The sequence below is a fragment of the Setaria viridis genome, chromosome 2, assembly GCF_005286985.2.
Source record: "Setaria viridis chromosome 2, Setaria_viridis_v4.0, whole genome shotgun sequence".
NCBI classification, from domain to species: Eukaryota; Viridiplantae; Streptophyta; class Magnoliopsida; order Poales; family Poaceae; genus Setaria; species Setaria viridis.
The window spans coordinates 30,973,555-31,000,722 of NC_048264.2; the positions used below are offsets into that span (position 1 = coordinate 30,973,555).

Genomic DNA, 27,168 nt, shown 5'->3' on the forward strand with positions numbered 1-27,168 from the left:
GCGTGTTTTCCGGGAGACGACAGACTAGTGTCATTGCCGTCCCCTCGTCCAGTTTCCTTTGGCTCAAGTCGTCTGCTGATTTCCCCGCCCATTCCCACCAAGTCACACTCAGCTTCTGCACGCGCTCCACCGCTGCGCCCGCCTATAAGAAGCCCGCGCGCTCCGGCACCACCTCGCAACTCAACTCATCACTTCACCAGCCACCCACACTTCCAGTCTACCATCACCACCACAGCCTCCTGTGCCTGCACCACCGCAGCGTCCCAATGGAGCTTCCACCATGGGCGTCTTTCCTCGGCGTGGTGCTCGCCACCGTGATGCTTCTCAAGGCCATCGTCGGCCGCCGCCGCCGCGCGTACAACCTCCCGCCGGGCCCCAAGCCGTGGCCGATCATCGGCAACCTGGACCTGATGGGCGCGCTCCCGCATCGCTCCATCCACGAGCTGTCCAGGAAGTACGGCCCGCTGATGCAGCTCCAGTTCGGGTCGTTCCCCGTGGTGGTCGGCTCGTCGGTGGACATGGCCAAGTTCTTCCTCAAGACCCACGACGTGGTGTTCACTGACCGGCCCAAGACCGCCGCCGGCAAGTACACCACCTACAACTACCGCGACATCACCTGGTCCCCCTACGGCGCCTACTGGCGGCAGGCGCGCAAGATGTGCCTCACCGAGCTCTTCAGCGCCAAGCGCCTCGAGTCGTACGAGTACATCCGCGCCGCCGAGGTGCGCGCGCTGCTGCGCGACCTGCACGCCGTCTCCGGCTCCGGCCGCGCCGTCATGCTCAAGGACTACCTGTCCACGGTGAGCCTGAACGTGATCACCCGCATGGTGCTCGGCAAGAAGTACCTGGACAAGGAGGTGGCTGCCGGTGGGTCTTCCGTGACCACCCCCGAGGAGTTCAAGTGGATGCTCGACGAGCTGTTCCTGCTCAACGGCGTGCTCAACATCGGAGACTCCATCCCGTGGCTCGACTGGATGGACCTGCAGGGGTACATTAAGAGGATGAAGAAGCTCGGCAAGATGTTCGACCGGTTCCTGGAGCACGTCGTGGAGGAGCACAACCAGCGGCGGTTGCGCGAGGGGAAGAGCTTCGTCGCCAAGGACATGGTCGACGTGCTGCTGCAGATCGCCGACGACCCTACCCTGGAGGTCGAGCTGAACAGGGAGAGCGTCAAGGCTTTCACTCAGGTGAGTTGTTGTCCGAGTAGGATTCTGGTTCTCCTGGTTCTGTTTTACTGGAATATACATCGGAAAACATTATCCATTCAGATCAGTACTTTGTGTAGCTTTGGTCTAATAAGTAATAACCTTGTCAACCAACTTTAAAGAATCATTTGGGCATGTGGCACGCGCAGGACCTCATCGCCGGCGGAACGGAGAGCTCGGCAGTCACCGTCGAGTGGGCCATCTCAGAGCTCCTCAAGAAACCCGAGGTCTTCGCCAAGGCCACGGAGGAGCTGGACCGTGTGATCGGCCGCGGCCGCTGGGTCACGGAGAAGGACATTCCCCAGCTCCCGTACGTGGACGCCATCGTCAAGGAGACGATGCGGCTGCACCCGGTGGCGCCCATGCTGGTGCCTCGCCTGTCCCGCGAGGACACGACCGTGGCCGGCTACGACATCCCCGCCGGCACGCGCGTGCTCGTCAGCGTGTGGTCCATCGGCCGCGACCCGACGCTGTGGGACACGCCGGAACAATTCATGCCGGAGCGATTCCTCGGCAGCAAGCTCGACGTGAAGGGGCAAGATTACGAGCTGCTGCCGTTCGGATCCGGCCGGCGGATGTGCCCCGGGTACAGCCTTGGCTTGAAGGTCATCCAGGTGAGCCTTGCCAACCTGCTGCACGGTTTTGCGTGGAGCCTCCCAGATGGCCTCACCAAGGAGGAGCTGAACATGGAGGAGATCTTCGGCCTGTCCACGCCGCGCAAGTTCCCGCTCGAGGCCGTCGTCGAGCCCAAGCTGCCAGCACACCTCTACGCCGAGGCTTGATCGATGCGTTTGTCTTCAGTAGAGGCGTGGTCCTTGCGTTCCTGCCCAGTGTCCACTTGCTGCTTGCTTTTTTGTTGCTGTTTTTTTTTGAAAGAAGCTTTTTTGTTGCTGTTGCTCTACTTTGTAAGTTCTTTTCAAGGTTTGCGTGATGTATGGCCTTATGACGACTATAGCGGAAATGCGGAATAACTTCCCTACACATTGCAGTCATCTCCGATGTTCGTAAGTCTCTTTGGCCGCTATTTTGCAACCTTGATAATAACTTCTCCATAGATAAAGCTATTTTCTACCACGGATATCTATCCATGATTGAAAATAATTTTAGGCTGCAATCTTGACACGATCCGTCGTAGCAACATTTCCTAGACTTGATAAGCTGTAAAACATAAATCAGCTAAATCTTACCGGGACCAAACAATAAAACCGCTAGCACCGACCCAAACGTCACACCACCACCATCATATACCTAAACCACAAAAAAGAAAAAACAAATGATGCGCCTAAGCTTGGAAATCAGGACATGTTTCTCAGAGCAGGGAGCATGCATATGGAGTAGTGTCTATATTGGTATTGGATAATGAACGATTGAAACAATTGTATTTGATATATCACGAATGACGACGAGTCACAAGGGTGACAATGGAAGTAATTTTACTTCACCGCGGAAGCCATCCAATTTTGATATATCATGCATCACAAGGGTGACAATGACAGTAGTTTTACTGCACCGTGGAAGCCATCCAGCAAGTTCCAAACAAGACTAATAAAAATCACATTTGAGTGTGCAAGATGTGGACATATTTTTGAAGGGCCGTTATTGAGCAATGATAAAAATAACAAAAGCTAGATGATTTTTTTTCTAGGCTCCATACCTGATACTTGAATAAATGTAAATACAATAAGGAGATCCGGTCGAGTAAGTACCTATATGAATGGTGGCTATTCAGTATGCACACTTTGTTCCACCTTTTTACATTATTGTGGCATGAATATCTCATACTCCTGGCCTATGAACTGTTCATGCCTTACTAACATCATTGGATATCACTAAACATAATTTGACTCTGATTATTTCAAGAATGTTGTGTCAAGATAAAAAAAAGGATAAACAAATTGATATAATATATTTGAACCCTCCAATCATCATTGTTGATCTTATAAAAGAATATGTGGGTATAATCAGGGTTTTATGGGAAAGACTATGTAAAATACAACGAGAGGACTAATCACAGATTCTTATACACTTTAATTGTTATGCTACCCAAATAGAATATGGTCCGGTTCCAACTCTCTCATGTTGATGAATGTCATATTACCTTTCAATCATCATTGCTGAAGACTGAATAAATTGTCAGAAAACACAAAAAGAGTAACTACATAGCGAGAAAACACCAATACTGTTTACGATTGATTAAGCCATCAACTTTACGTGATGATGTTCTTTCGCTTTGAGTACATGTCCACTTGTCTCTGTACATGATACTTAAACTTGTATGATCCTATTCTTGAACCGTAGTCCTTGTAATCATTATACTCGACTTTTTTTATATGTGCTTAATTCAGCCGAGGTAAATGTATTTTGTTTGATTTTGCCTATTAAATAATGAAAGTATAAACAATTTTCATAAAACAATAATCACGGATTAAAGAAACGTCTGTACATGTGCAATATTTCCGATGTGTAAAATTAAGAAGACGTGTTTTATATTAAATACAATAGCAAGTTATTTGCCAATTTACCAATTTAATGTAGGTTTCCATGAGATAGGGATGCAAGTGGGGCAGATTGCGGGCTACCCGCACCCGTCCGCACGAGCCGCAATCCTATATGCGGGATTAAGCGGCAGCCCGCGTACGTCCGCCAGATTGTTGCGGGCTCTGCGGCCACCCGCGTGACCGCTGGCACCGCGAAGTGAGTCTTCTGTCGCGGTGTTGCCGTGTTCCTTCTGTTTCCTTGGTTCTAGAATCGGCATCGTAACCTCTGCTATTGTGGTCACCTAGTTCACTTGGTTATTCAGGTTTGTCTTGCAATGCTGAAATTCCATTGAAGCTGAAGTAGGGTCCTGAAATTTAGAGGAGCAGCCACGCAAGATTCTGACACTGCCATTCTCAGACCTTCGCATGAACTCTGTTGTCCTTGGTTGTATGATATTTAGAATTTTAGATAGTGTTGTAATGTTGTTGGATTCGCACCACATATAGTAGAGATCAAATCTCAATTCTCAAGCGTGTAACTTGCCACTCGACCAGGGTCGTCGCTGGGAAGCACGGCGTCCTGCCCGATCGGCCTCCACTCCACCACAAACTCCCCTCCCACGCACAGGCCATAGATGCTGTGTGTGCCGGCGAGTACTCGGAGAAGGCACAGGAGCTCGGAGATGGAGGCTTGTTGGCGTGCGCGGGTCCCTCGTAGCGAATGCCTAGAATTAAGTTGTGCCATCGCTGATGACAAAATCGGAGGATGCGACGCGCGGTGTGGAGAGCAGGAGGTCCATGGTCAAGCTATCGAGGTGCATGACCGGTTGTTGCCGTGTTGGGCGGCGCCGAGGTGCGGAGTGCGCGAACGCGGGTATGCAGCGTGGCTAGGTTACGCGGGTTGCCCGCATAACGTCGCGAAGAAGATGCAGGTTAGATGCCTTGTCTTTGCGGGCTTGCAGCACGAGCTGGCCCAGCGGGCTAGCAGCTCAACCCGTGCTGCTTGAAACTGTACCATGAGTTGACTGCAATTCACACTATACAACAAATGTCCTTTTACGAACCATCATATATGTATCAACTTTAGAGACAGTCATTTCCTTCTATCTGATTCATGTTGGCAAAAGCAAGCGTTTTTATGTATTTTTAACATTGTCCATTTGTCTAAAAACATGAAGTTTCTTTTATTTTGCTTGGGCGTCTGAATTATGTGTTATTCCAAGCTGTCTATGGCATCTATGATTTTGGAAGATATCGCTAACTCATAGATGCAAACACTTCAAACCATGCATATTAGCTAATGATATTTAGTTGACTATGAGGCCATAACTTCAAAAGATTTCACCTCCAAGCTAGTTATCTTTCCAATTTCGAAGAAATTGCTATGATAAACCATGAGAAACTCATAAAACTCTGATGACAAATTGTTATAGTATGGTTGTCTAAAACGACAGCAGGTCCCTCTCAAAAGAGTCAAAAAGGTAGAAAACGCCCAGTGAAAGTCAAGCCTTCAACGTAGGAACGAACCACATAGATTTAAATGTTTAGTGGCAATATGGTTCTTAAGAAAAATCATAAACACATCAAGAACCCGACAGAGCAGTTGCACAAGGGCTAAAACAAGAGCTTTTGTTTACATCAAGTAGCAAATCCATCGCTGTCACCAAAGCAAACTCCATGGGGCAAATAAAAAATTGCCTTTCAGCTCTTTGGTCAGTCCACGGTCAGTCAGTCGTTTCAAACGTGGTCCAGAAGTCTGATAATCAATGGCAATAGGTGTTTCTCTGTGCTGTCCCAGAAACTCCCCTTGGAATTATTGTATATCTAAGCAACGTCAATACAGTAAAAGACCTCCAGAAGAAGTAGGTGAAGCCCACGCGGACCAAAAGACTAATGGTCATAACACCATCAGTTCACATTAGAAATTGCAACTTGCCTATCGAATTGCATCAAAGCATGCTAACTGCTCTGAATCTTTCTTTTAGTACTTGACTTGCTACAGAGCCAGTAATTTGGGGTGTCATTTCAAGTCAAACGTCAAGTCTAGAGGGTTAGTGAATTTCTTTCACACTCCGACGAAAGTGCCTTGCCGTTTGATACAAAATTCGAAACTAAGTGTTCGACACAAAATGCTCTGGAAACTTTGCATGATTCTAAATCAATCATGGTCCCCCATCCTCACCACACACACACACAAACTTTTCAAAAAATTTCACATCTCAAATTTACATCGAGTCGTGTTACTAATTGATGCCACACCATGCGGACATGAACCTCTGATACCTATGCTCTCCAACTACCTGCCTGGTCTGCTGATCATGCAGTGGTCACTGAAAAAGACACGGTTCGGACTTTGGAGTGCTCCCAGTAGGGTAGTACATATATGTGCAAATAAACCAGATTTTGGAGACGGTAAAAAATCATCCAAAAAATACTTTTAAGTGTATACGGGGTGAAATGCGAATGCTGAATCCGCCAGAATGCGGATCTGAACAAAGAGCACAACACACAGAGTGAAATTTCTGCCACATCGAACAATCTGCCAGTGCTCAAGTCGTCGTTCCTTTTGCAAAAGCTGTAGCTTCATCTGCACGTGTTTCCCGGGACTTGATCAGACGAACGTCGTCGTCGTTCCATCGTCACCGTCTAGTTTTCTTTGGCTCAAGTCGTCTCTGATTTCCCCATCCTTTCCCACCAAGTGACACTGCAGCTTCCGCACGCGCTCCACCGCTTCACCCGCCTATAAGAAGTCCGTAAGCGCCCCGGCACAGCACCAACTCGCCAGGTCTACTCCTCACTTAACCAGCCATTTCCAGTCTTCACCGCCATCAGCCGTCTTGAGTCAGCACCGCAGCAGCCTATCTAGCTCAACTGTACGTACCAATCATGGAGCTTCCGCCATGGGCGTCTTTCCTCGGCGTGGTGCTCGCCACCGTGATGCTTCTCAAGGCCATCGTCTGCCGCCACCGCCGCCGCCGCGCGTACAACCTCCCGCCGGGGCCCAAGCCGTGGCCGATCATCGGCAACCTGGACCTGATGGGCGCGCTCCCGCACCGCTCCATCCACGAGCTGTCCAGGAAGTACGGACCGCTGATGCAGCTCCAGTTCGGGTCGTTCCCCGTGGTGGTCGGCTCGTCGGTGGACATGGCCAAGTTCTTCCTCAAGACCCACGACGTGGTGTTCACTGACCGGCCCAAGACCGCCGCCGGCAAGTACACCACCTACAACTACCGCGACATCACCTGGTCCCCCTACGGCGCCTACTGGCGGCAGGCGCGCAAGATGTGCCTCACCGAGCTCTTCAGCGCCAAGCGCCTCGAGTCGTACGAGTACATCCGCGCCGCCGAGGTGCGCGCGCTGCTGCGCGACCTGCACGCCGTCTCCGGCTCCGGCCGCGCCGTCATGCTCAAGGACTACCTGTCCACGGTGAGCCTGAACGTGATCACCCGCATGGTGCTCGGCAAGAAGTACCTGGACAAGGAGGTGGCTGCCGGTGGGTCTTCCGTGACCACCCCCGAGGAGTTCAAGTGGATGCTCGACGAGCTGTTCCTGCTCAACGGCGTGCTCAACATCGGCGACTCCATCCCGTGGCTCGACTGGATGGACCTGCAGGGGTACATCAAGAGGATGAAGAAGCTCGGCAAGATGTTCGACCGGTTCCTGGAGCACGTCGTGGAGGAGCACAACCAGCGGCGGTTGCGCGAGGGGAAGAGCTTCGTCGCCAAGGACATGGTCGACGTGCTGCTGCAGATCGCCGACGACCCTTCCCTGGAGGTCGAGCTGAACAGGGAGAGCGTCAAGGCTTTCACTCAGGTGAGTTGTTGTACATGATTCCGATCCTAATCTTCAGTAGGATTATTCTGATTCTATTAGTTCGGTTTTACTCGCGTACATCAGCAAACATGATAATTTCAGATCAGGACCTTGTGTTGCACGTTACCAATAACTAATCACTTAGTTAAACAACTTCAAGCATCATTTCGCTACCAATAACTAATCGTATCTGAACTGAAGAGCGAGAACACACAGTTAGTAACCACACATTCTAAACCCACCAGCCTCCATTGATTAGTTCATTTTTTATTCAAACTTCCGAAGAACCTTGAGATCCATGTGGTATGGGTGTCCTGGCCCGCCATCTCGTCGTTTTCAGGATCCGAAGCACTGATCAACGGACCTGCTTGTTTGAATTTTTTTTTTCTCAAACACGCAGTAGAGCTGCGTATCATTGTATTAATAGGAAAAGAAAGAGTCATACAGAGACCTGAGCACACCCACATACACTAGAACCTGAAGATCCTAATCACTTTTGACAAGAATAAAAAACGACCATGAAAAAAAAGCCAAGAGCTAAGGCCTAATCAACCCCTCTGACAGCAGGCAGGGGGAGGCCCTTAGCTCCAGCCATGCTCCACAGTTGGGCATCTTCTTTGGCAAAAGTCAGAGCCGTAGCAACCCTGGGGGAAGCCCCATTAAACACACAGTCATTGCGATGTCTCCAGATGGTCCAGGCTCCAAGGATGATAAGAGAGTTCAAGCCTTTGCGCAAATCGCCATCCACCTCATTCTCCACTCTCACCACCAGTCATTCTGAGAAATGTCAGTTGGCAAGGGTCGAGAGACCTACTGTAGGATGGAAAACCAGAACTATCTAGCGAAAACACATCTGATGAGGAGATGTTGGATATTCTCATCTTCTTGGTCACAAAGCGGGCATCAAGCAGGATGTGGGAGTCCACGCCGAGCTAGCCGATCTGTCGTCTAATAGCGATTGTGGGCCACTAGCCACATGAAAACGTGACATTTGGGAGGGGCCCATGATTTCCAAATTCGTGCATATGGCTCAAATAGAGTGACGCCCTTAGCTGTGTACTGTCCGGATGATGATGTCTGAACTTCTCTAGGGATGGGACTACATACTTCTAGTTGATACAAATAGTGCTTTGATGGGACTACATACATCGCACCACCTGCACAAGAAATGCTTCATTAGTAGACATGCTCGAAGCAACAAATGCCGCAGTCGGGAAAGAACACTGACGGCGACACAGCATCATCCAATTGACAAATTTTACTTTCCGCCGTGCAAGAATCATACTTAACTACCACCACAAATGGCATGTGCAGGACCTCATCGCCGGCGGAACAGAGAGCTCTGCGGTCACCGTCGAGTGGGCCATCTCAGAGCTCCTCAAGAAGCCCGAGGTCTTCACCAAGGCAACAGAGGAGCTGGACCGTGTGATCGGCCGCGGCCGCTGGGTCACGGAGAAGGACATTCCCCAGCTCCCGTACGTGGACGCCATCGTCAAGGAGACGATGCGGCTGCACCCGGTGGCGCCCATGCTGGTGCCCCGCTTGTCCCGCGAGGACACGACCGTGGCCGGCTACGACATCCCCGCCGGCACGCGCGTGCTCGTCAGCGTGTGGTCCATCGGCCGAGACCCCACGCTGTGGGACGCTCCGGAGGAGTTCATGCCGGAGCGATTCCTCGGCAGCAAGCTTGACGTGAAGGGGCAAGATTACGAGTTGCTGCCGTTCGGATCCGGCCGGCGGATGTGCCCCGGGTACAGCCTCGGCCTGAAGGTCATCCAGGTGAGCCTCGCCAACCTGCTGCACGGCTTCTCGTGGAGCCTCCCCGATGGCCTCACCAAGGAGGAGCTGAGCATGGAGGAGATCTTCGGCCTGTCCACGCCGCGCAAGTTCCCGCTCGAGGCCGTCGTCGAGCCCAAGCTGCCAGCACACCTCTACGCCGAGGCTTGATCGATGCGTGTGTCTTCAGTACACAGGCGTGGTTCTTGCGTTGCTGCCCAGTGTCCACTTGGTGCTTGCTTTTTTTTTTTTGTTGCTGTTACTCTACTAGTATGTAAGTTCTTCTCAAGGTTTGAGTGGTGTATGGCGTTATGACTATAGCTAGCGAAATAACTTCCCTAAGCAAGTGTAGCCAGAGTACACAACTACATATTGCAGTCATATCCAAGGTTCGTAAGTCTCTTTGGCCGCTATTTTGCAAACTTGATAATAACTTCTTCGTAGATAAAGCTATTTTCTACCACGGATATCTATCCATGATTGAAAATTATTGTATGCTGCAATCTTGACACAATCCCTCGTAGCAACATCTATCTATTATCTTAATGCAATAGTGTTAAAATAAGTCACCACGTTCATCGAGAGGGTCTAGAAATTCTCACGTTAATAAAAAAAGAGAAGAATATGCACCGTCAAATTTTATGAAGGTCTAACGGTCTAAAATTAATTAAAGAATTCATGTTGTAAACAATTAATAAATATAGCAACATATATAGCTAAACAACGATGCTAGCCTAAATTGAACTTGAGTAGTCCTACAACCTACGGCAAGGGAAAACAACATGGACGAACAAATAAAATAATCGCAAGCACATAAGGGGAGAAAGAAAGTCAAAACATGCATCACGTGTCTTGGAAGGGAAACAAACCAATACCAAGAAAAAGGATCCATAACGTGGTACTTAGAATCCTAGGAAAAAACCGAGTACATCTCTATGGTTTTGAGCCTGTTCCAAACAATTAAAGATATCAATTACATCCATATTGGGAAGTCATGAATCGAAGTCGTTTTTCCCTATTAGAAAATTACAGTAGACCCTCAAGAGCATCAACCTTGGAGGCAAGCGTGGAAAAGCATAATCCTACTACCTTCAATTGCAATTTGCAATTCCCTGCTATACGGAAGTGCCAATATATCCCGCTACGGCTTATCATATCTGAGCACGGACAACGGGAACGATGACAACATCTCATGTGCATGCAAGTTGGTTCCACATAGAAGTACCGATGCTCCGCAACAGCTTCTCAAATATGAGTAGGTGCATCGTGAAAGTTGAAGACATGGAAAACAATAATCCTGCAATGCAGCTCTCAAATCCAAAAAGTGATTGTATGGTAGGCAAAAGGACCGACGAATCCAACAGATGTGGCATAGAAGTATTGATCCAAGGGTGGTGGCCAGGCTACTAGATAGGAGTAGCCTAGCACTCCCCTTTTTGTTTGGAATGGACGGCAAAGCAATATGGATTTGACGATGCATGCATGCATGGGACAAAGTCCACAAGTGTTATAATTTCTTAACCATAAATATAAATAAATAGGTAGAACACATTTAAATTCTAAGAAATATATATATATATATATATATATATATATATATATATATATATATATATCATGGCACCAAAATCATAATTAAATTATTTTCATGAGTAAGTATCCTAAAACAATGTTATATTAAATTTTCATATGAAAAGTCAAAATTAGCTACTATCTCTTTGAATCACTTTAAAGACGTAAGAGTTTACTATAAACATGTGCTCTCAAATGAACACCAAATGAAGAAAACTGTTACCTACATACAACATTTTTGGTGATTCTTTTTGTTCAAGTTATAAGAATGTATTTTATGCCCAACCAATAATTGGAATTTTTCACTAACGCTTGGATATTACCAAATTTCAGAAACTATAAAGTAACTATGAAACTAGAGTGAAAACTATAGAAACATTTGAATTCTGCCTCCCAAATTCATATTTTGCTATTCCAACGTGTGAATGTAGTGACACACATATATTTCTCCAATTTAGTAATTATTTTTGCAAAACATGTAGTTAAAAGGTGAAGTAATTCAAATAAATAGGTAGAAATACATTTAAATTCTTAAAATGATATAATATTGCATAAAAATTATAATTAGATTACTTTTATGAACAACCATACTAAACCAAGGTTATGTCAAGTTTTAATGTGAGAAACATAAAGTTAAGTGCTCACAATTAGGAAATGAGTTCCATGTGCTACAATTTTCCTATACGTTTTATCAATTTCCCTGTGCGTTTTACGTAACCCACGAGGAAATGAGTTATTTCCCTGTGCGTTTTGTGAATTTCCCTGTGGGTTGTTTGGAAACCGACAAGGAAAATCCTATTTCCCTGTGAGTTTGGTCATTTTCCTGTGTGTTCGTTACAAATTACAATTCCCACGTGCACCCAAAAAAACCCACAGGGTAATTGGGCACACACAGGGAAATTCCAATTTCCAGTAGTGCATGGTCACTCGCGTCAAATCAATGCAGCAGCACGGCAGCCAGCAGACAGTACATGCATCGCGCCGGTGCATGCACGCATGCATCAACTGAGTAGTGGTCTTAAGTTAACCTTCATATCGGATGAAAGAGGCAGCTACAGGCTGCTGTTGAATCACTATGCCACAGAATATCTGTACTGCCGGGTAAAAGTGCTCCGTACAGCACTGGCTAGCAACTTTGAGCCAGCACAAATGGTGCTATCGCCAGCACAGAACGATCTGTGCTGATGGTTGACATTAGCCACCCACCAGCACATACTAGCACAAGAGATTTCTATGCTAGCGGATGCTTATGCCACTCGACAGGAATATTTATTTTTCCATTCAATATATTATTTTCCATGAATTATTTATTATTTTTATTTTTCGCCAGTTTTTACCCGCCAAATTAAATTAAAATATGTATCTCCAACCACGTAACAACAAACTTAAATAATAAATAATTCACATTATTAAAAACAGCATTGTACGTAATAGATAATTCACATTATTCAACAAACTTGAATAATAAATAATTCACATAGTTCAACATTTGGAATAGAGCTATTCTTTGTCATGCTAATATTAAAAATACTACGTCCATCTACGAAGACCTTTACATTCGTCTGCCATCAACACGTCATCTTTATCAAAGAATGTTCCATCCTTATGAGAAATCTCGCGTTGAATGAATCTCGCCATATCCCTACAAATGTTGTCGATGCCTTTGTCTTCGAGCGCCACATCACGAGTGTCGGTCCTAGGCATCTACAGTATTACCAGTATTACCATTAGGAAGTAAGCACGTGGCAGTGTATAAGAGACTTACGTCTTCGGGGTTCGTGCGGTACCTCCCATTGTTTCTGAGGAACTCGCACATGTAATATCCGCATAGCACAGAGCCAGGAGGTTGCCTGTGGCACTGCAATTAAATAGAAAAATGATGAGTTGTTATTAATAACAAGTCTACATATCTAAAAAAACTAAGTTTTTATGTTCTTACGAATCTATGATATATTATTTTCATAGCTTTCTTCCTGTTTTCAGGGCACTCCCGGCTTTTATTATGTAAAGCTTGTATGTGCCTTCTAGACGGCTAGGCATCGTCGGCTAGCTCCCAAGGTGTGGTGAGCAGCGGCAAGTTTGTGAGAGTTGCGATCTTGTCTCCGCAAGGAAAAAGATCATCTAGTGGAGACGAGAAAAGTGGTTGAAAGTGACCCGGCTTGTTGGAAGGGAGTTGAAATAGACTCGTATTCCAATAAGCTTCTCAACGGAGACGTAGGATTCATTGCAGTGAATCTGAACATTGGATAAACAAATCCTCATATCTTCATTTGGTTTGTTTCATTTGTTGATTTCTAACAATTTACTTGTGCTTCCGTTTCGATCTTTTTGGGTGTGATTGTATTGTGTGCAAGGACTACTTTTCCCCGTTGGAAATCATCTCCAGAAGCCTCTCTCCAAGTTTGGTTGGTGCTAGAAGTCAAGGAGGGACTCGAGCAGCACTTGGTGTGCCACCCTACCTGGATCGGTCTAACCAGTCTAGTGAACTGGTCTGACCGGTTTGGCTTGGGCAATGCTGCTGAGTAGGTTGAAGTTTTACAAATTGGTTAACTCGCCTATTCACCCCTCTCTAGACAACATCTCAGTCCTTTCACACCTTACAACATCTCAGTCCTTTCACACCCGAGGAGATGGTAAGATATATTAGAAAAACTGAAATGGCAATTTAAAATATTCTAGCTATTTGTGATTTTGACATGCGTTTCACTTATGTATCCATGGGTTTCATCCCGGAGCTATGCATGACACAAGTATGTTGTACAATGCAATTAGAGTGGATGAAGAATTCTTCCTACATCCTCCACAAGGTAACATCGTCTTTACATAATTTATGTTTTACTTGTCCCAATGTTGAACAAATAATAACTTGTATTATCTTCTTATTTTGCAGGCAAATACTATGTCGTTGATGCGGGTTATTCTAATCGCCCTGGATATCTAGCTCTTTACAAGGGTGAAAGGTATCATTTACCCAAATGGTATAGGGGTATGGAACCAAAGACTCCCGTGGAAAGGTTCGATCATATTCACTCATCTATTCGCAATGTTATTGAGCGATCATTTGAACTATTAAAAATGAAGTGGCAAATTCTCTACATGATGCCACCGTATCCCATGTACAAGCAAAAGATGATTGTTGTGGCTACTATGGTCCTTCACAATTATATTCGTGAACACGGAAGTGAAGACATTGACTTTGATCGGTTTGTCATGATCCTAATTACATACCTACTATCCCGAAAAGGTATAACAAATATGTAGTTTCTTCCTTAGCGTCCCACCGGTCTACTTCCAATGCCAACACTCCAACTATGGATGTATTTTGTGATGATTTGGCCACCGCTCTTTCTCTTGCTTGGAACTAGTTAATGTTGGTGCGGTTGATTTTGTAATATCATTTGGTACCACCTATTAGGTATATTAAATTTTGATTGGAACAATGCTATCTATATTCTCCAATATGAAAATTATCCATGGGTAAAAGTAAGATGAAGCATGACTATTCCCACTATTCCCACTAGTTCCCACTAGATGGGCACTGTAGCGGCGTGGGAAAAAAACCACCCAAGGGTAAGAGTGACTATTCCCACTAGTTCCTACAATTCCTAGAGCTAGAGTTGCATCCGGTAGCTAAACGGGTATATAGCTCCTTATTTTCCTATAGTTGATAGAGCGAAGTTAAAAAAGGTAGAGTTAGTGGAGTAGAGCTATTTTTTTTGAGTGGAGCAGTCCTAAACACGCCCTTAATGTGCCGACTTGATTTTGCTTCGTTTGGTGAGAAATAAAATGGGGACCTAATTTCTAAAATACAAGTATTTTTCTTTCGAAGTTTTCAGACTCCTTTGACATGGAATTACATTTCTTGGATTAACGTTTCTTAGTTAGGATCTCAGCAACACGGACATGTTTGCTCCACACGTCATGGTCACAGTTCTGAAAAATTTTATTAGCTACCACCTCTTACTTTTAGCCTCGATTTTTTCACTACTCTAACTTTAGTTTGGTCACAAATCAACACCAATTTCTTAGCCAAAAATGGCGTTGCTCCTAATTAGAAGTGAGTCATCAACGCCGCATTACTCAAACTAAACAGTTCAATGTTTAGATAAATAGTTTTTTTCCTATTAATATAAAGATGTGCGGCTCTCCTACAGAAAATAAAATTGAATAGTTACATGTTGAGATACAATCCCCTGGATTTCCAAACAAGCCCTGCACTCCTGCAGGGAAGAACAGAGCAATGCAACTAGCACACCCATCGGATGTCTTCATTTGACTACACCTAGAAAGATAGTTCCAGAGATAAGACAGGAAACTGGATCCTACGTTAAGGGCTTGTTTGGAATGGAGGATTGGAAAACACAGGAAAGGGAAAAAGGAAAAATACAGGAATCGGAATGATATGTGGTGGCAAAACAGAGGAATGGAAACATATAGGAATTTCAGATGAGTTGGTGTTTGGAACTCAAGAATAGAAAAGGGTAGGAAAATTTGGAAGTGAGCAATTTAAGATGAGTTGGTGTTTAGAAGGAACGTGATTTTTATTTTCATTTTCAAGTGGTACTAATTACTAATAAGTATGCTCACTTAGTCACTGCACAAGAAATTTCCTATACTAAGCCAGTAATTCACTGACGTCTGAACCCATTCAGCCAGCTACCCCACACATTAGTGATAGACTTGGTACTGTGATCTTATCCCTTTCACGATGCATCCTCTCTTTTGACCCTTGATCTTATCTCTTCCGCAAGCGCCGAACTCCAGGGCCTCTCGCTCATGTCACACGCAGGCCTGCAGGGAAGCCGCTGCATCCCGGTCTCGACAACCAATTGCAGGCCTTCGACGTCTTTCGCATCGGGAAGGTCCGCACGGCCGCACCCCTCTCGACTCTCAAGTAGGCACTTGAGGTAGAGAAGGCGAGAAGAGGCATGCTCGACAGTGAGGTGTTCTTGTAGCTGTGCGAATCTCGCTTTGATGCCGGTGGCCGGCAGCTGAAATCTGATTACTTCTGGTTTCCCTCGTCTCTGTGTTCTTTTACGCCCTCTTTTTCTCTCGCACACGTGCATGCGCCTCCGTTTTCCACAAAAACTCTGAGTCGGAGCGGATGTAGAGGAACGGCGAGCTCCATTCCTCCGTTACAAACAGCACGTGATGTTAGCAAAACATAGGAAATGGATTCCTCCAAAATTCCTTTGAAATTCCTTCAATCCAGACGGGGTCTAAGATGTCAAAATCAGAAGCTGAATCCTTTTCGTTCAACAAAATACATTTGCCTCTTAGTAGATCACAGATGAATCATAAATTGCATACCCGCAAAAAAAATTATAAATCGCATGCATTTGGATTAAAAAAAGGAGCGGCATGTCCGCGTCACCACCTCCATAGCGTGATATAAAAACGGAGAATCGCCGCTTCTCATCAGTGCTTCTTGTGCTCCTGGACGAACTTGGTTGAGATCCTCCTCGGTGAAGTTCGCAGTCATCTTGGCGATGAGGTACCCCGTGATGGCGAGGCCGGTGAGGAAAGGCCAGCTGCGGCTCCACTCCCGGCGGAAGAACACCGGCCACGGATCGAACGTCTTCATCCCCGGCTCCGCGCGTCGATCTCGTCCTCTGCCTGCTCACTCGGCTTGGTGGAATGGAATCGATCTGCAAGGTTTCAGAATAACAGCGGCGGGCCAGCTTTACCATTAACACATCCGCTCATTTCGCATCACAGCATGTGCATCGCGTCCAGCCCAACTCGCAGAACCGGTCCGAAGACCATGTAGATTTTTGCCGGGCTACAACCCATGTTGCGTTCGTTCACTGGCCCAATCCTAGTCTGACCATGCGCCGCTCGGCATGCTACGCGGCAGGTCCCCGTGGCTGGCCGCCAGGGACCAGCGGACCACACCACACACCATGACACCAAACCAACGGCGACGCAGATGCGCGATGCTACTGTAGCGCACCGCGCGGTGCACGCGCAACTCAACTATGCCATACGCACGGCCGGGGAACCCCTCAGGGCCTCAACCCTGTCTGTCCACAGGGCGCCTGAAACGGATCCGGCGAGGCGAGGGGGGGTGCGCTTCGATCCGCCGTGTGTGGCCGCCGGCCGGACAGGCAGGATCGGGAGCCTGCCTGCCATTCCGTGCCGCGCCGCGCTGCAGATCGCAGGCAGCGCGCTGCGGCCCGCGGCAAGGGATTCACGTGCCCACGGCCCACGGCGCGCCAGGGCCGCAGGCGCCCCAGCCGAATGGTGATGCTGCTGCGTGCTGTGCCGCTGCCGCTGCCGCTGCTGCGCGAGGCAAAGGCGAACTGGCGGGAGCGTAATAGCGTGCCCCATCGCTGCACGGCCGGCCAAACCTCGTATCCGTCTCGGGGGCGGGGGACATGCGGTCCAGCGGATCAAGCGCGACTCGTGATAAGACGGTCAGATCTGGGAGGGGTGGTGGCGCAGGCGGAGCAGCGCGCGGGGGCCCTGCGTGATGGAGTAGCTTTGGGCGAAAGCTGGCGAGGCGTCTGCACTTGCTGCGCCTGCCCGGGGTCACCGGTAACGGAGAGAGCATCTCCAACCGACCTCTCCAAATTGAACCTCTACTCCATCGTACGAGGATTTTTCATCTACATTCTACTCCCCTCTTTATGCAATCCAACCGATCTCTCGTATACTCCTTTCCACCCATCCCTATTTTTATTCACATCTTCTAACTAACAAACTTACTATTTTATGTGTAAATGAAATTATTTGCTACTATTATTTATGGAAGAACTATATTCACAATAATTATTTGTACCGGCTAATTTTAATGCCTAGTTAAATCACTATCAGTTGATATTAAAAAAATCAATTGCAAAATAAAAAAATGCTGCTCCTTGTCTCGCCCTTTCCGCTCTCTGTCTCTCTCTTCTTTCTCCCACGTGCTCCTCTCTGCTCCCACTCCCATGGGCAAGCAGCAAGCAGCAGCAGTAATCTTCCGCAAAATCGAGCACCTATCTTCCTTCTCCCTCTCCCACTCCTGCAGGCGAGCAGCACCCTCCACTCGTCCATGGGTTGGCCGGTTGGACACCTGTGCGGGGTCGTGCCTTCGCGTCCAGCATGCGGGGCAGCGCACAGACCTCTCGCAGGTGTGGCCGCATCCCCTCTCGGAGCTAGCGGCCTCGCGGTCCCTACGCGGCAGCAGCGCAGGCATCGTCGATCTACGAGTTCGATCTCTCTCCTCTCACTCTCTCTACTTAATTTGATAGCAGGAGATGGGGGCTCGCCGGGAGGCGGCCGTCGCCCCGGTAGCGGCCTCGATTCGGAGATTTCCGAGCCAAGGCACGAACGCGGCATCGATTTGGAGATTTCATTCCGAGCCAAGGCGAGAACGACGGCAGTTGGGCGCGCGACAGGATGAGAGCTCGACTATGAGCTCCTACATCTGAGAGCTTGAGGGGGTGGATGAGAGTCCGAATGATAGATGGGGTTGGGATGAGAGACCGGTTGGAGATGGTCTTTTTGCCTTTGAATTCTCAAATGAAGAGTAGGGGGTGAGATGAGAGTCCGATTGGAGATGCTCTCTCACTCGCTTGATATGGGTGCCATCCTAGGATAGGATGCCACACAGTTCACTTTACACGCAGTATTCACGAATGCATCATGAGGAAAAACTGTTCTGCAGTGTCTCCGGTTCAGGCATGTATCGAGATTTTGAAACACAAGGGGTTTTCAAATTTCAAGTTCTCCATAAACTAAATCGTCCTTTTCCTTTAATTTAAAAGAAAAGGAAAAAGAAACTAAAACGAGTCGTGTGGGATTGCAGCCCACTGCCCAGTGGACGCAGGCCCATCAGGAATGAGGAATCCGCCGGGAGGGGGGACAAAACGCTGCCGCGTCCGCGCTCTGGTCCTGCACTCCTGCTTGCCGCAGCAGCTGCTGCCGGAGGCCTGAGCGGCGCACGTCAGCGAGCCGTTTTCGGCCGTGGGTGGGCGCGCGAGCGGGGCTGGGGCCCCACGTCCGCACGCTCCCGTCCACGTCGGCGGTCCCACGGAGCCAGGAGCGGGTCCCCCGGCTGCGATCGGTGGGCTCGCTGTCGGCGGGGCCAAACGGACAGAGGGTGTGCCCAAAGGCGACGTTACGGCGTGCCGCGGCAGGAGCAGGACCACGGTGTGGTGCAGTTGGCTGTACTGCTGTTTGCACCCTGTGTGAGCCGTTGGTGCCTTCTCTAGGATTTGTACAGCTCCCGTAACTCTCGAATCGCATTTACTCCGTACTTCGATCAATGCGGCGTAATGGCATATCTACTGTCTAGTAGGAGTAGTACTACGCAGCATCCCGTTGCAATCTCGCTGACAAAGCGCACCGCCGGCGCACGCGGCCGATCTCAGGTTCTCCCACCGGCCACCGCTACCATCAGAAACTCATGAGCTCACAGTCACAGAGGGAACAACCACTCCTCGCCGTCTGCCAAGAGTTGGTGCGAGCCGGCGTCAGGGGCGCATCCAGGGAGCGTGACGAGCATTGAAACGGGGTGCAGGTGCAGCAACCACAGCTTCTGCGCCGGCGCTGCTCGGCAGAGCCACAGTGTCGCGTGCGTCGCAGGAGCCCTGCAACGGAGGAGGATGAAGCGCGCCGCCCGAGCGCGCATTGAAATTTCGCGCGCATCGCCCTCGCTCGCCGGTTCTTTCAAATCGAGCGGGGGTGTCAGCCAGACTTCGGACTCCGTGGTTGCGTTCTGCTCTCCGGCGGGGAGCTGTTCGATCGATTCCGCCGGGGCACGCCACACCACGGTGTGGCTGCTGCGGAAGTGGGGGCCCCGCGCCCGACGTGCGTGTGGGCCGCCGAGGAGACATGCCGTACGTCCCGCGGTACGGGCGCCGCTGACACCTGGGGCTCGCGAGGCCCCGTGCTGCTCCTCTGCTTTTCTTTTCCGTTGCTAGGTCAGTGGGGAGTACCCCCTCTGACGATGGGCACCAGCGCACTCATCGTGTTGGGCGTTGAGTCTTACCTGTGGGGTCCCGAGGACCGACGTGGACGTGTCAGGGCGCATTATCGTGGTTGGTGAAGGGAGTTTCGCGGCGGCACTGCTAGCCGCAATGGTGAGCGAGCGGGGTGAGCCTGTCCGCCTGTGTGTGATTGGGAAGGCCGGGAATGGGGCGTCGTCGCCGACGGGCGCAGTGCCGTCTTTATCAACGCTTCGATCGTTCTGTGCAGTCTATTCTCATACGCCACCACTCGGGAGGGGAGTCCGGACGTGCCATCAGCCTCCCTCATACGTTGTGACGTTTGTGTTGTCGCACCGGGTGGGGTCATAACCTTTCCTGTTGGATGATCCGGGTGGGTGACCCAGCCCAACCTTGTTCAAGTTCACAAACCCTCTGGAAAAAAAGGTGTAGTTCAGGCACAGATCCTCCGCAGCGGTCGGCGCTCGGAATGATTTCACCGACGCTTGGCATCATGGCCTTGCACTGTAGAGCTCATGACCGGAGCCGGCGTCGTAACCCCACGCCGATCGATCACCGGACCCATCCCGCCGAGAATGCTCCAGCCTCCATCATCAGCAGCGGCCAGCCCAGCGGCAACGGCAAAGCCCAGCTGCGCCAAAACACAACGGAACGCCGTCCGTGATCCCGTCCCCACACACAGCGGCAGCTTAAACCCCTCAGCCCCGTGGGCCTAGGGCCCACCTCGCAGTCAAACAAGCCCCCACCCATTAAACCCCAACAGCGTCCTTCCCCTCTCATTAAACCCCACTCCGCCTGCTCTCCCGTTTCTCTCTCTCAACCCCACGCCTTCCCCCCCTCTCTGCCATTATTGCCCGCGCAGCCATCCTCTCTCTCCCTCGCCCGCCCTCTCGCTATATGGGGTCCTGCTCCTCGCTTCCCCATCCAGTTCTCCCACCGCCTCCTCCTCTGCTTCCTCCTCGCCCTGCTCCCGTCGCACGCGCACGCGCGCTCGTGAGCCGAGCTCCGCCTCGCACGTCCACACATGCTACCCGCCATCCGCGCCCGGTTCTCCCCTCACCGCGATTCATACCACCACCACAACTTCCTCAACATTCCGCTTCACTAATCCCGAGCGCCGGGACTCGTTTAGGCCGGCGGTCGTGGGCGAGATACTGCTCTGCTAGCCGCCTGCGCATGTGAGGCCGATGGGGGAGCAGGTGGCTGTGGTGCTGGAGCCGCCGCGGCCCAAGTCGCCGCCGAGGTACCCGGACTTGTGCGGCCGCCGCCGGCTGCAGCTGGAGCTCCAGATCCTCAACCGCGAGGTCGACTTCCTCAAGGTGAGCATCGCCGGCCTTCCGCGGCCGTGTTCCTCCCGCCTCCAAACCCCCTCGGGGGCTGTGCCCCCTCCCTTCGTCTCCCTTTTGACTTGCCCCCCATTAAAAAATTCGAAAAATCACCACCGGTAGGATCCGATTCGTCGCGCGATCTCTTTTTTCTAAGCGGGCGCAGAACGAGCAAGTACAGGTACTAGCGACTAGCGTGGGGGAAATGCAGTAGTTGATGGGCAGGTTGGTGCGAACTCTGATCGTTGGAGGACGCCATTAATTTCGTCTTCGTTTGGGGATGGGAGCCTAATGCGGAGGGAGAGGAGAGGTGGTGAGGGCGGCGGATCGTGGCGGCAGCGCAGTTAACCCGAGGCGCGACAGGCTTGCCCTCTTTGGGCGTGCCGCGGCTGTACCTCTTGGGCCGTGCGGTTCGGTTCCTTGGGAGAAAAGTGGGGAGGCATGGGCACTGGCCAGTGGCACTGGCACTGCCCGTGTCAGTGCTGCGCGTGGAGCAGCGGTGGGCGTGTCGCCCGCACCCCCCCCCCCCCCCCCCCCCCCCCCCCCCCCCCCCTCCGTTCTTGCTTCGCGGACACGCACACGGCATGGCTCGTCAGGCACCATCATGAGGGTTCCTGCAGTGCTGCCGTACCGTACTGTACTGGTGCTTATGGGCTGGGCTGCCACAGTTTTGGGGCTTTTCATGTGCTGGACTAGATTTTGTGTTTTTTGAAGGGAAATGAAGGGCTTTTTTGACGCCGTGCTACGCTTTCAAGGAGCATATTTGCGATGCTGTTCAGATGGCTAAAGTATACTTCTTTAGTGGCCAAGTGTGCTTTGGTCGTCTTTTTATCTCTTCTTGCAAGTTCACTTGCTTTCCAGGCTCAGTAAAGCAGGAGGTCTCATTATTAGTCAATTAGTTATGTCACCATATTTGAGACTAGAATCCACCTTTAAAATCAGTCAGTGGGAGGTCTTGATTTTAATTTTAGTTTCGTGGTAAAGTGATACGGGCTCACTATTTTATTGCTTTAGACTTTTAGTGTGTTCTACAGTGTCATGATGGATTTTTTCTTCTCTCGGATGTTTTTAAATTTTAAAATGTTCTCATTCAATGTTTCGAAAAATAAAATGTTCTCATTCATTTTTTATGGAGGAGGGGGCCCACAGTCATTCTCACCCATCTAATGTTTGTTAGTTAGGGAGGAAAAAAACTTTGTATAGTGCCAAATATTAATTAACGTTGTTTCTCATTTGTGATCCAGCTTACAGATGACATAAATGTTTTCTTCAAAAACCGAAATCAATGTTTTCTTTGAGCACTTTCTCGTGTAGCATAGAGTGGAAGAACTACAATAGTTTGACAGCAATCTTATTTTGCAGGACGAGCTACAATCACTTGAAGGAGTTCCACCAGTTTCTAGAAGCTGTAAAGAGTAGGGTCTCTCGTCCTTCATGCATTGCATATTAATCTTGCCTTCGGAATGTTGCATGTGTTTTTTCTCTAGGATCAAATTCAGGCCTTAATGTTGAATGACATTTGATTGATCATTTTGAACTCAATTTTCACCTTTCGGTTCTGATTTCTGTCAACCATGTTCAAATCTATACCATGAATCTTGATGCAGGTATATTATAATTGGTATCTGTTTTGGTTCGTACATTAATCCAATTATATATCAATTTGGGTGTCTGCATTGTTATGTTGTTCTAAATTTGAAACTATACCGAGTGCTGATTTTCTTATATTGTTAAATATTGGTTGTGAACTATTATTCGCTGACTAGCCACACACAGCACAATGTTTAGCACATGGTTTTGTTTTGGACATCTTTTTTTTTCACTTTTAGCTTGTAGTTCAGCGATCCTATTTGCCTACCAGCACTTCCCACCTTTTCTGGTAGGCCTGAAGGACTGGATGATAATGTTTTGTTACTATATTTGCTATATCTGGTGTAAGTACTCAAAATGAATCTTTGTGTGCCCAAAAGTAGCTACTATATGTTTACTCCATTGAATGTGCATATATATATATATTTGCGGCTGAGAAGGCTATTAGATTATTGGTCATTGATGTTTTTTCTTTGTGGTGCATGTTATGGCAGTTCTTAAAATGCTGAGATAGCTTGATTGGGGCGCGATTGAAAACCAATATAAATTATATCTAAATTTTCAGCCACCGCACTTGTTTGTTGACTATTTGGAGCAAGTTCTGTTTATATTCTGCTAACATCCTCATTCAAAACCTGCCAGGGTAAATGAGTTTGTTGGTACAAAACAAGATCCCCTACTACCAATGTACGGCCTCTGGACCTGATGTTACAATTATTTTGAAGCATCTGCTATTTCTAATTTGGCTTCCTTTAATTTTTCAGAGAGAAAAAGAGGCACAGATCCTGCGGTCTTTTTTGGTGGATCGGGTACATATTCTGTTATACTTTTTTTTCTTTATGGATTACATGGCAGGTTAATGCCAATCTTGATTATGTTTTATTTTTGTTTCACCTCTCAAAAAAAAATTGTGGCCTGATGAAAAAAAGGGAACCTGTGGCAATACATTCAAGTACTTCAATAAATGAAAAATGAACAAGCAAACTTTTGGTCTGCTGTATTTTTTTCTCCTTGAGAATGCAAGTTACTGATATCCTTGCATTTCGTAGAGCAAACAAGTAGTGTGCATCGGGAAGTGCAAATACGGAGGCTTAATTTAGGAAATTGATGAAAGTACTTAATATTTTCGGTATCATTTTCTCGCTAATTGAACTTAGGCACTGTCAACAAAGTAACGCATGCATGTCACCATCAGTACCTACAGGTGACATGGTCGCCTCCTTTCTCAACTGACGCTATTTGTCGCTGTGGTAGTAAAGCATCATAAGTCTTCAATATCTTGTCTGCTTGAAAGACATATTTTTTTTATAAAAAAGCCCAAATATGTATACATGTTCTGTTTGACCAAAGCAATCAGATTGTACACTAAAGAAAAATGTTTGTCTAATTTTTGGTAGTTAATAGTGATGTCCGCATAGTTTTTCTATAAACATTCCACCCATTGCACTAGGAGAACACACTGAAGGATCATTCTTTGCTGAAATTTGTACATCCACAAGTCCTAAAGGCTCATTATAGCATGGTTCTTGTTGGTCCTGAAGTCATCATTTTCTTAGACTTACCTGTCACTTTTCCTAGATCATAAAGTATTTTTCAGTGGTATAATAACACCATTTGATTTATTTATAAGATGGAAAATTGTTTTCATGTTCACAGCAATGCAGAGCATCTGTACTACCCTGTTATTGTAGATGTGTAGCAAACTCTATTGACTTAAGGGGGTGTAGATGTGTAGATGTGTACTGAATTTGTGGCACATTTTTTCTATGAATTCTGGCACAATTATCTTTACTGAATATGCTGAGCTTGCAGTTATCTTTTCCTGCAGATCAAAATTGTGCATATGCGTGCCATGGATCTGCTGCTCCTGCCAGTGCTTGCCCAAGTGCAAAAGGCCATGTTGCTTCGATTGCTCTTGCTGTTCATGCCCTGATGTGTCGTGCTGCAAGCCTAGCTGCAAATCTTGCAACAAGCCGTGCTGCGGGCCGAACAGCTGCTCATGTTGTGACGTGTCCTGCTGCAAACCTGATTGCCCATCCTGTAGTCCAAGCTGCAGCTCGTGCTGCAAACCAAACTGCAGCTCATGTTGCAGTCCGTCGTGCTGCAAACCAAACTGCAGCACGTGCTGCAACCTGTCATGCTGCAAACCGAACTGCGGCTCATGGTGCAAACCAAAATGCAGCTGCTTTGTGCTCCCCTCATGCTGCAAGTTCCAGTGCAGCCCAAACTGCTGCACCTGTACCATGCCGAGCTGCTCCGGCTGCAACCCCTGCGGCAGTTGCAAGGGGTGCTGCTCATGCCCCAGCGACTGCTGCAACCGCAAGCCAAACTGCAGCTGCTTCAGCGCACAATGTTGCAGTTGCGCGGAATGCTACTCCTGCACCTGCCCCAGTTGCTCCAGCTGCTTCAGTTGCTTCGGGTGCTTTAAATCGTGGAAGTGCTCGAACCTGTTCGGGGGGTGCTGCTCCTGCAAGCAGTGCTTCAAGTGCCAGTCCTCGTGCTGCAAGGGGGCACCCTCCTGCTGCAAGTGCCAGTCGTCTTGCTGCGAGGGTGAAGACGGCGGCAGCTGCTGCTGGAGATCGTGCTGCAGCGTTCCGAAGCCTTCGTGCCCCGGGTGCTCGTGCGGGTGTGTTTGGTCGTGCAAGAAGTGTACAGAAGGGTGTCGATGTTCTGGGTGCCGGAATCCGTGCTGTGCCACCGGATGCTTGTGCTGAAGTTGATGTAGACGTTTTCTTTTTCGTTTTCTTTTGGTCTCTGTTCCTTTGGTTTCGTTCGTACTTTGATATATGGCGTGTTGCTTTTTCTGTAAAGAAATGCCAAATCATCAGATGATATTGAAGCTAGCGTCGATAGTCATCAAGTATAAAAATGCGGGTGCCTTTTGACTTTATATTTCATGGTCCAGTTGCCTTTGGATGCCAACAGTATGAAAAGCCACCAAGCGTGAGAGACCATCATAAATTCGTTGAAGAGGTGGAAACATTTTTCTCGATCTGTTGCATGCCTTCACTCCACTCCATGCATCTTCGATTTCGTGACATGATTCAATGAAATTAACTAAGAGGTGCGAATTGAAAAAAAAAGAGTTCCTCTTGATTCTTTTCGCACTCAAAATCATTTCATTTCATACTTAAATTTTATCCTAAATAATCATTTTCAGACACATAATCGTTTCTCTCATAGAATCACCTCTCACAGTAAATTAAAAGTAGGAAGAGCTCTACCTAAGCTGCAACTACGGTACTTGGGTCTTGTTGAATTTACTTGTTGTATATGCTCCAAGAATTCCATCCATAAATAATCGTATCATTTCTCATAATTTTGACTCGTGATTTGCTCAGCCCAAGTGGAGAGGAAGAGGACACGAAATCTAACAGCAGATAGACAATTCTGGGAAAGATTGGGATACCATTTGACTTATCTGAAGGAGACGAGAATTGAAATGGGTGAACGACGTGGATGCTGTGATCCTGTGAGGTCATTCAGCCTTGTTCGTGGACGAAAAAGACGGCAGATGAGATGGAACGGCAGTCCGGCACGATCAGTCGGATACGGGCACACGGCATACGCTTTGCAGCGTGTTTCGCATCTCCACAACATGCATGTTAAGATGGAGGGAGGAGGCCAGGACGGGCGACTGGACCGGGGGTGAATCTACCCCCATCCTGACATGCAAGTTGCCGTGCGGTCGCGCCCTGGCCTCGCTCGCTGCCAAATCCAGAAGCCCATTACCGCTGACTCGTGGGCCAGCACTGTATTGTGAGCCCCATTAGTAGTGGGCTAGTGGCTAAGGCTATCCGTACCGCGGCTCGCCAAATGCGCCGGAACTGGAAATATCCAGGTGAGATTCCTGCACCGCAAGCCTCTAAAACAAACTCCACCTTTCCATTCGCTACCGGAGAGCTCCAAATCTAGAGCTTCTTGTACACGAACGCTATCCTCTTGTCGAGGAGCAGTGCATTCAGGGCGGCGGTGGCGGGCGCGGAGGCCGGGCGGGGAGGAGGAGCTCCTGAGCAGCAGTGGGGCTTCGGGGCGACGGCGAGGAGGAGGAGGCTCCGGAGCAATGGTCGGTGGGGAGGAGGAGCTCTGGAGCAGCGGTGGGTTCCTGGGCGGCAGCACGGCCGCCATGGCTGCGGCGACGGGGAGGAGGCTCTGGAGCAGCGGCCGGCGAAGGGAAGGAGCCGCTGGGGATGGAAGGAGATGTGGATAGAAATGCATGCACGACAGCTTAGTTTTTTTTACCGTTCCCTGTAATTGACCTGTCCTGTTAGCCATTGTGTTTTACAAGTTTTTTTACCGAGCCCAGCGGTGTGCATAGCCTAAGGGGGTGTGCTGCTGATCAGTGAGCTAATGGCGTGTTTGATCCTTGAGCTAAAGTTTAGTGCATGTCACATCGAATCTTTGGAGGCTAATTAGGAGAACTAAATATGAGTAATTATAAAAATAATTACACAGATGGAGGTTCGCGAGACGAATCTAT

General features: G+C 48.5%; 3 protein-coding genes and 1 pseudogene across 3 annotated transcripts; 3 read left to right on the forward strand and 1 right to left on the reverse strand.

The window, feature by feature from the left end:
• The first annotated feature begins 179 nt into the window (after nucleotides 1-179).
• On the forward strand, nucleotides 180-2,197 carry LOC117842231 (trimethyltridecatetraene synthase). The gene is made up of 2 exons (XM_034722606.2): nucleotides 180-1,187; nucleotides 1,355-2,197. Exons 1-2 carry the CDS (start codon nucleotides 267-269, stop codon nucleotides 1,985-1,987), a joined length of 1,554 nt encoding a protein of 517 aa, XP_034578497.1. The 5' UTR covers nucleotides 180-266; the 3' UTR covers nucleotides 1,988-2,197.
• A 4,245-nt stretch (nucleotides 2,198-6,442) lies between these two features.
• On the forward strand, nucleotides 6,443-9,684 carry LOC117842429 (trimethyltridecatetraene synthase). Its single transcript, XM_034722885.2, has 2 exons — nucleotides 6,443-7,495; nucleotides 8,810-9,684. Exons 1-2 carry the CDS (start codon nucleotides 6,569-6,571, stop codon nucleotides 9,440-9,442), a joined length of 1,560 nt encoding a protein of 519 aa, XP_034578776.1. The 5' UTR covers nucleotides 6,443-6,568; the 3' UTR covers nucleotides 9,443-9,684.
• A 6,386-nt stretch (nucleotides 9,685-16,070) lies between these two features.
• Nucleotides 16,071-16,840, reverse strand: LOC117846637 (ATP synthase small subunit 6-A, mitochondrial-like; annotated as a pseudogene).
• A 3,751-nt stretch (nucleotides 16,841-20,591) lies between these two features.
• LOC117845625 (uncharacterized) lies at nucleotides 20,592-25,578 on the forward strand. Its single transcript, XM_034726688.2, has 5 exons — nucleotides 20,592-21,092; nucleotides 22,461-22,513; nucleotides 23,331-23,375; nucleotides 23,453-23,497; nucleotides 24,517-25,578. The coding sequence occupies exons 1-5, from the start codon at nucleotides 20,961-20,963 to the stop codon at nucleotides 25,400-25,402; spliced, it is 1,161 nt and encodes a 386-aa protein (XP_034582579.1). The 5' UTR covers nucleotides 20,592-20,960; the 3' UTR covers nucleotides 25,403-25,578.
• Nucleotides 25,579-27,168: the final 1,590 nt, after the last annotated feature.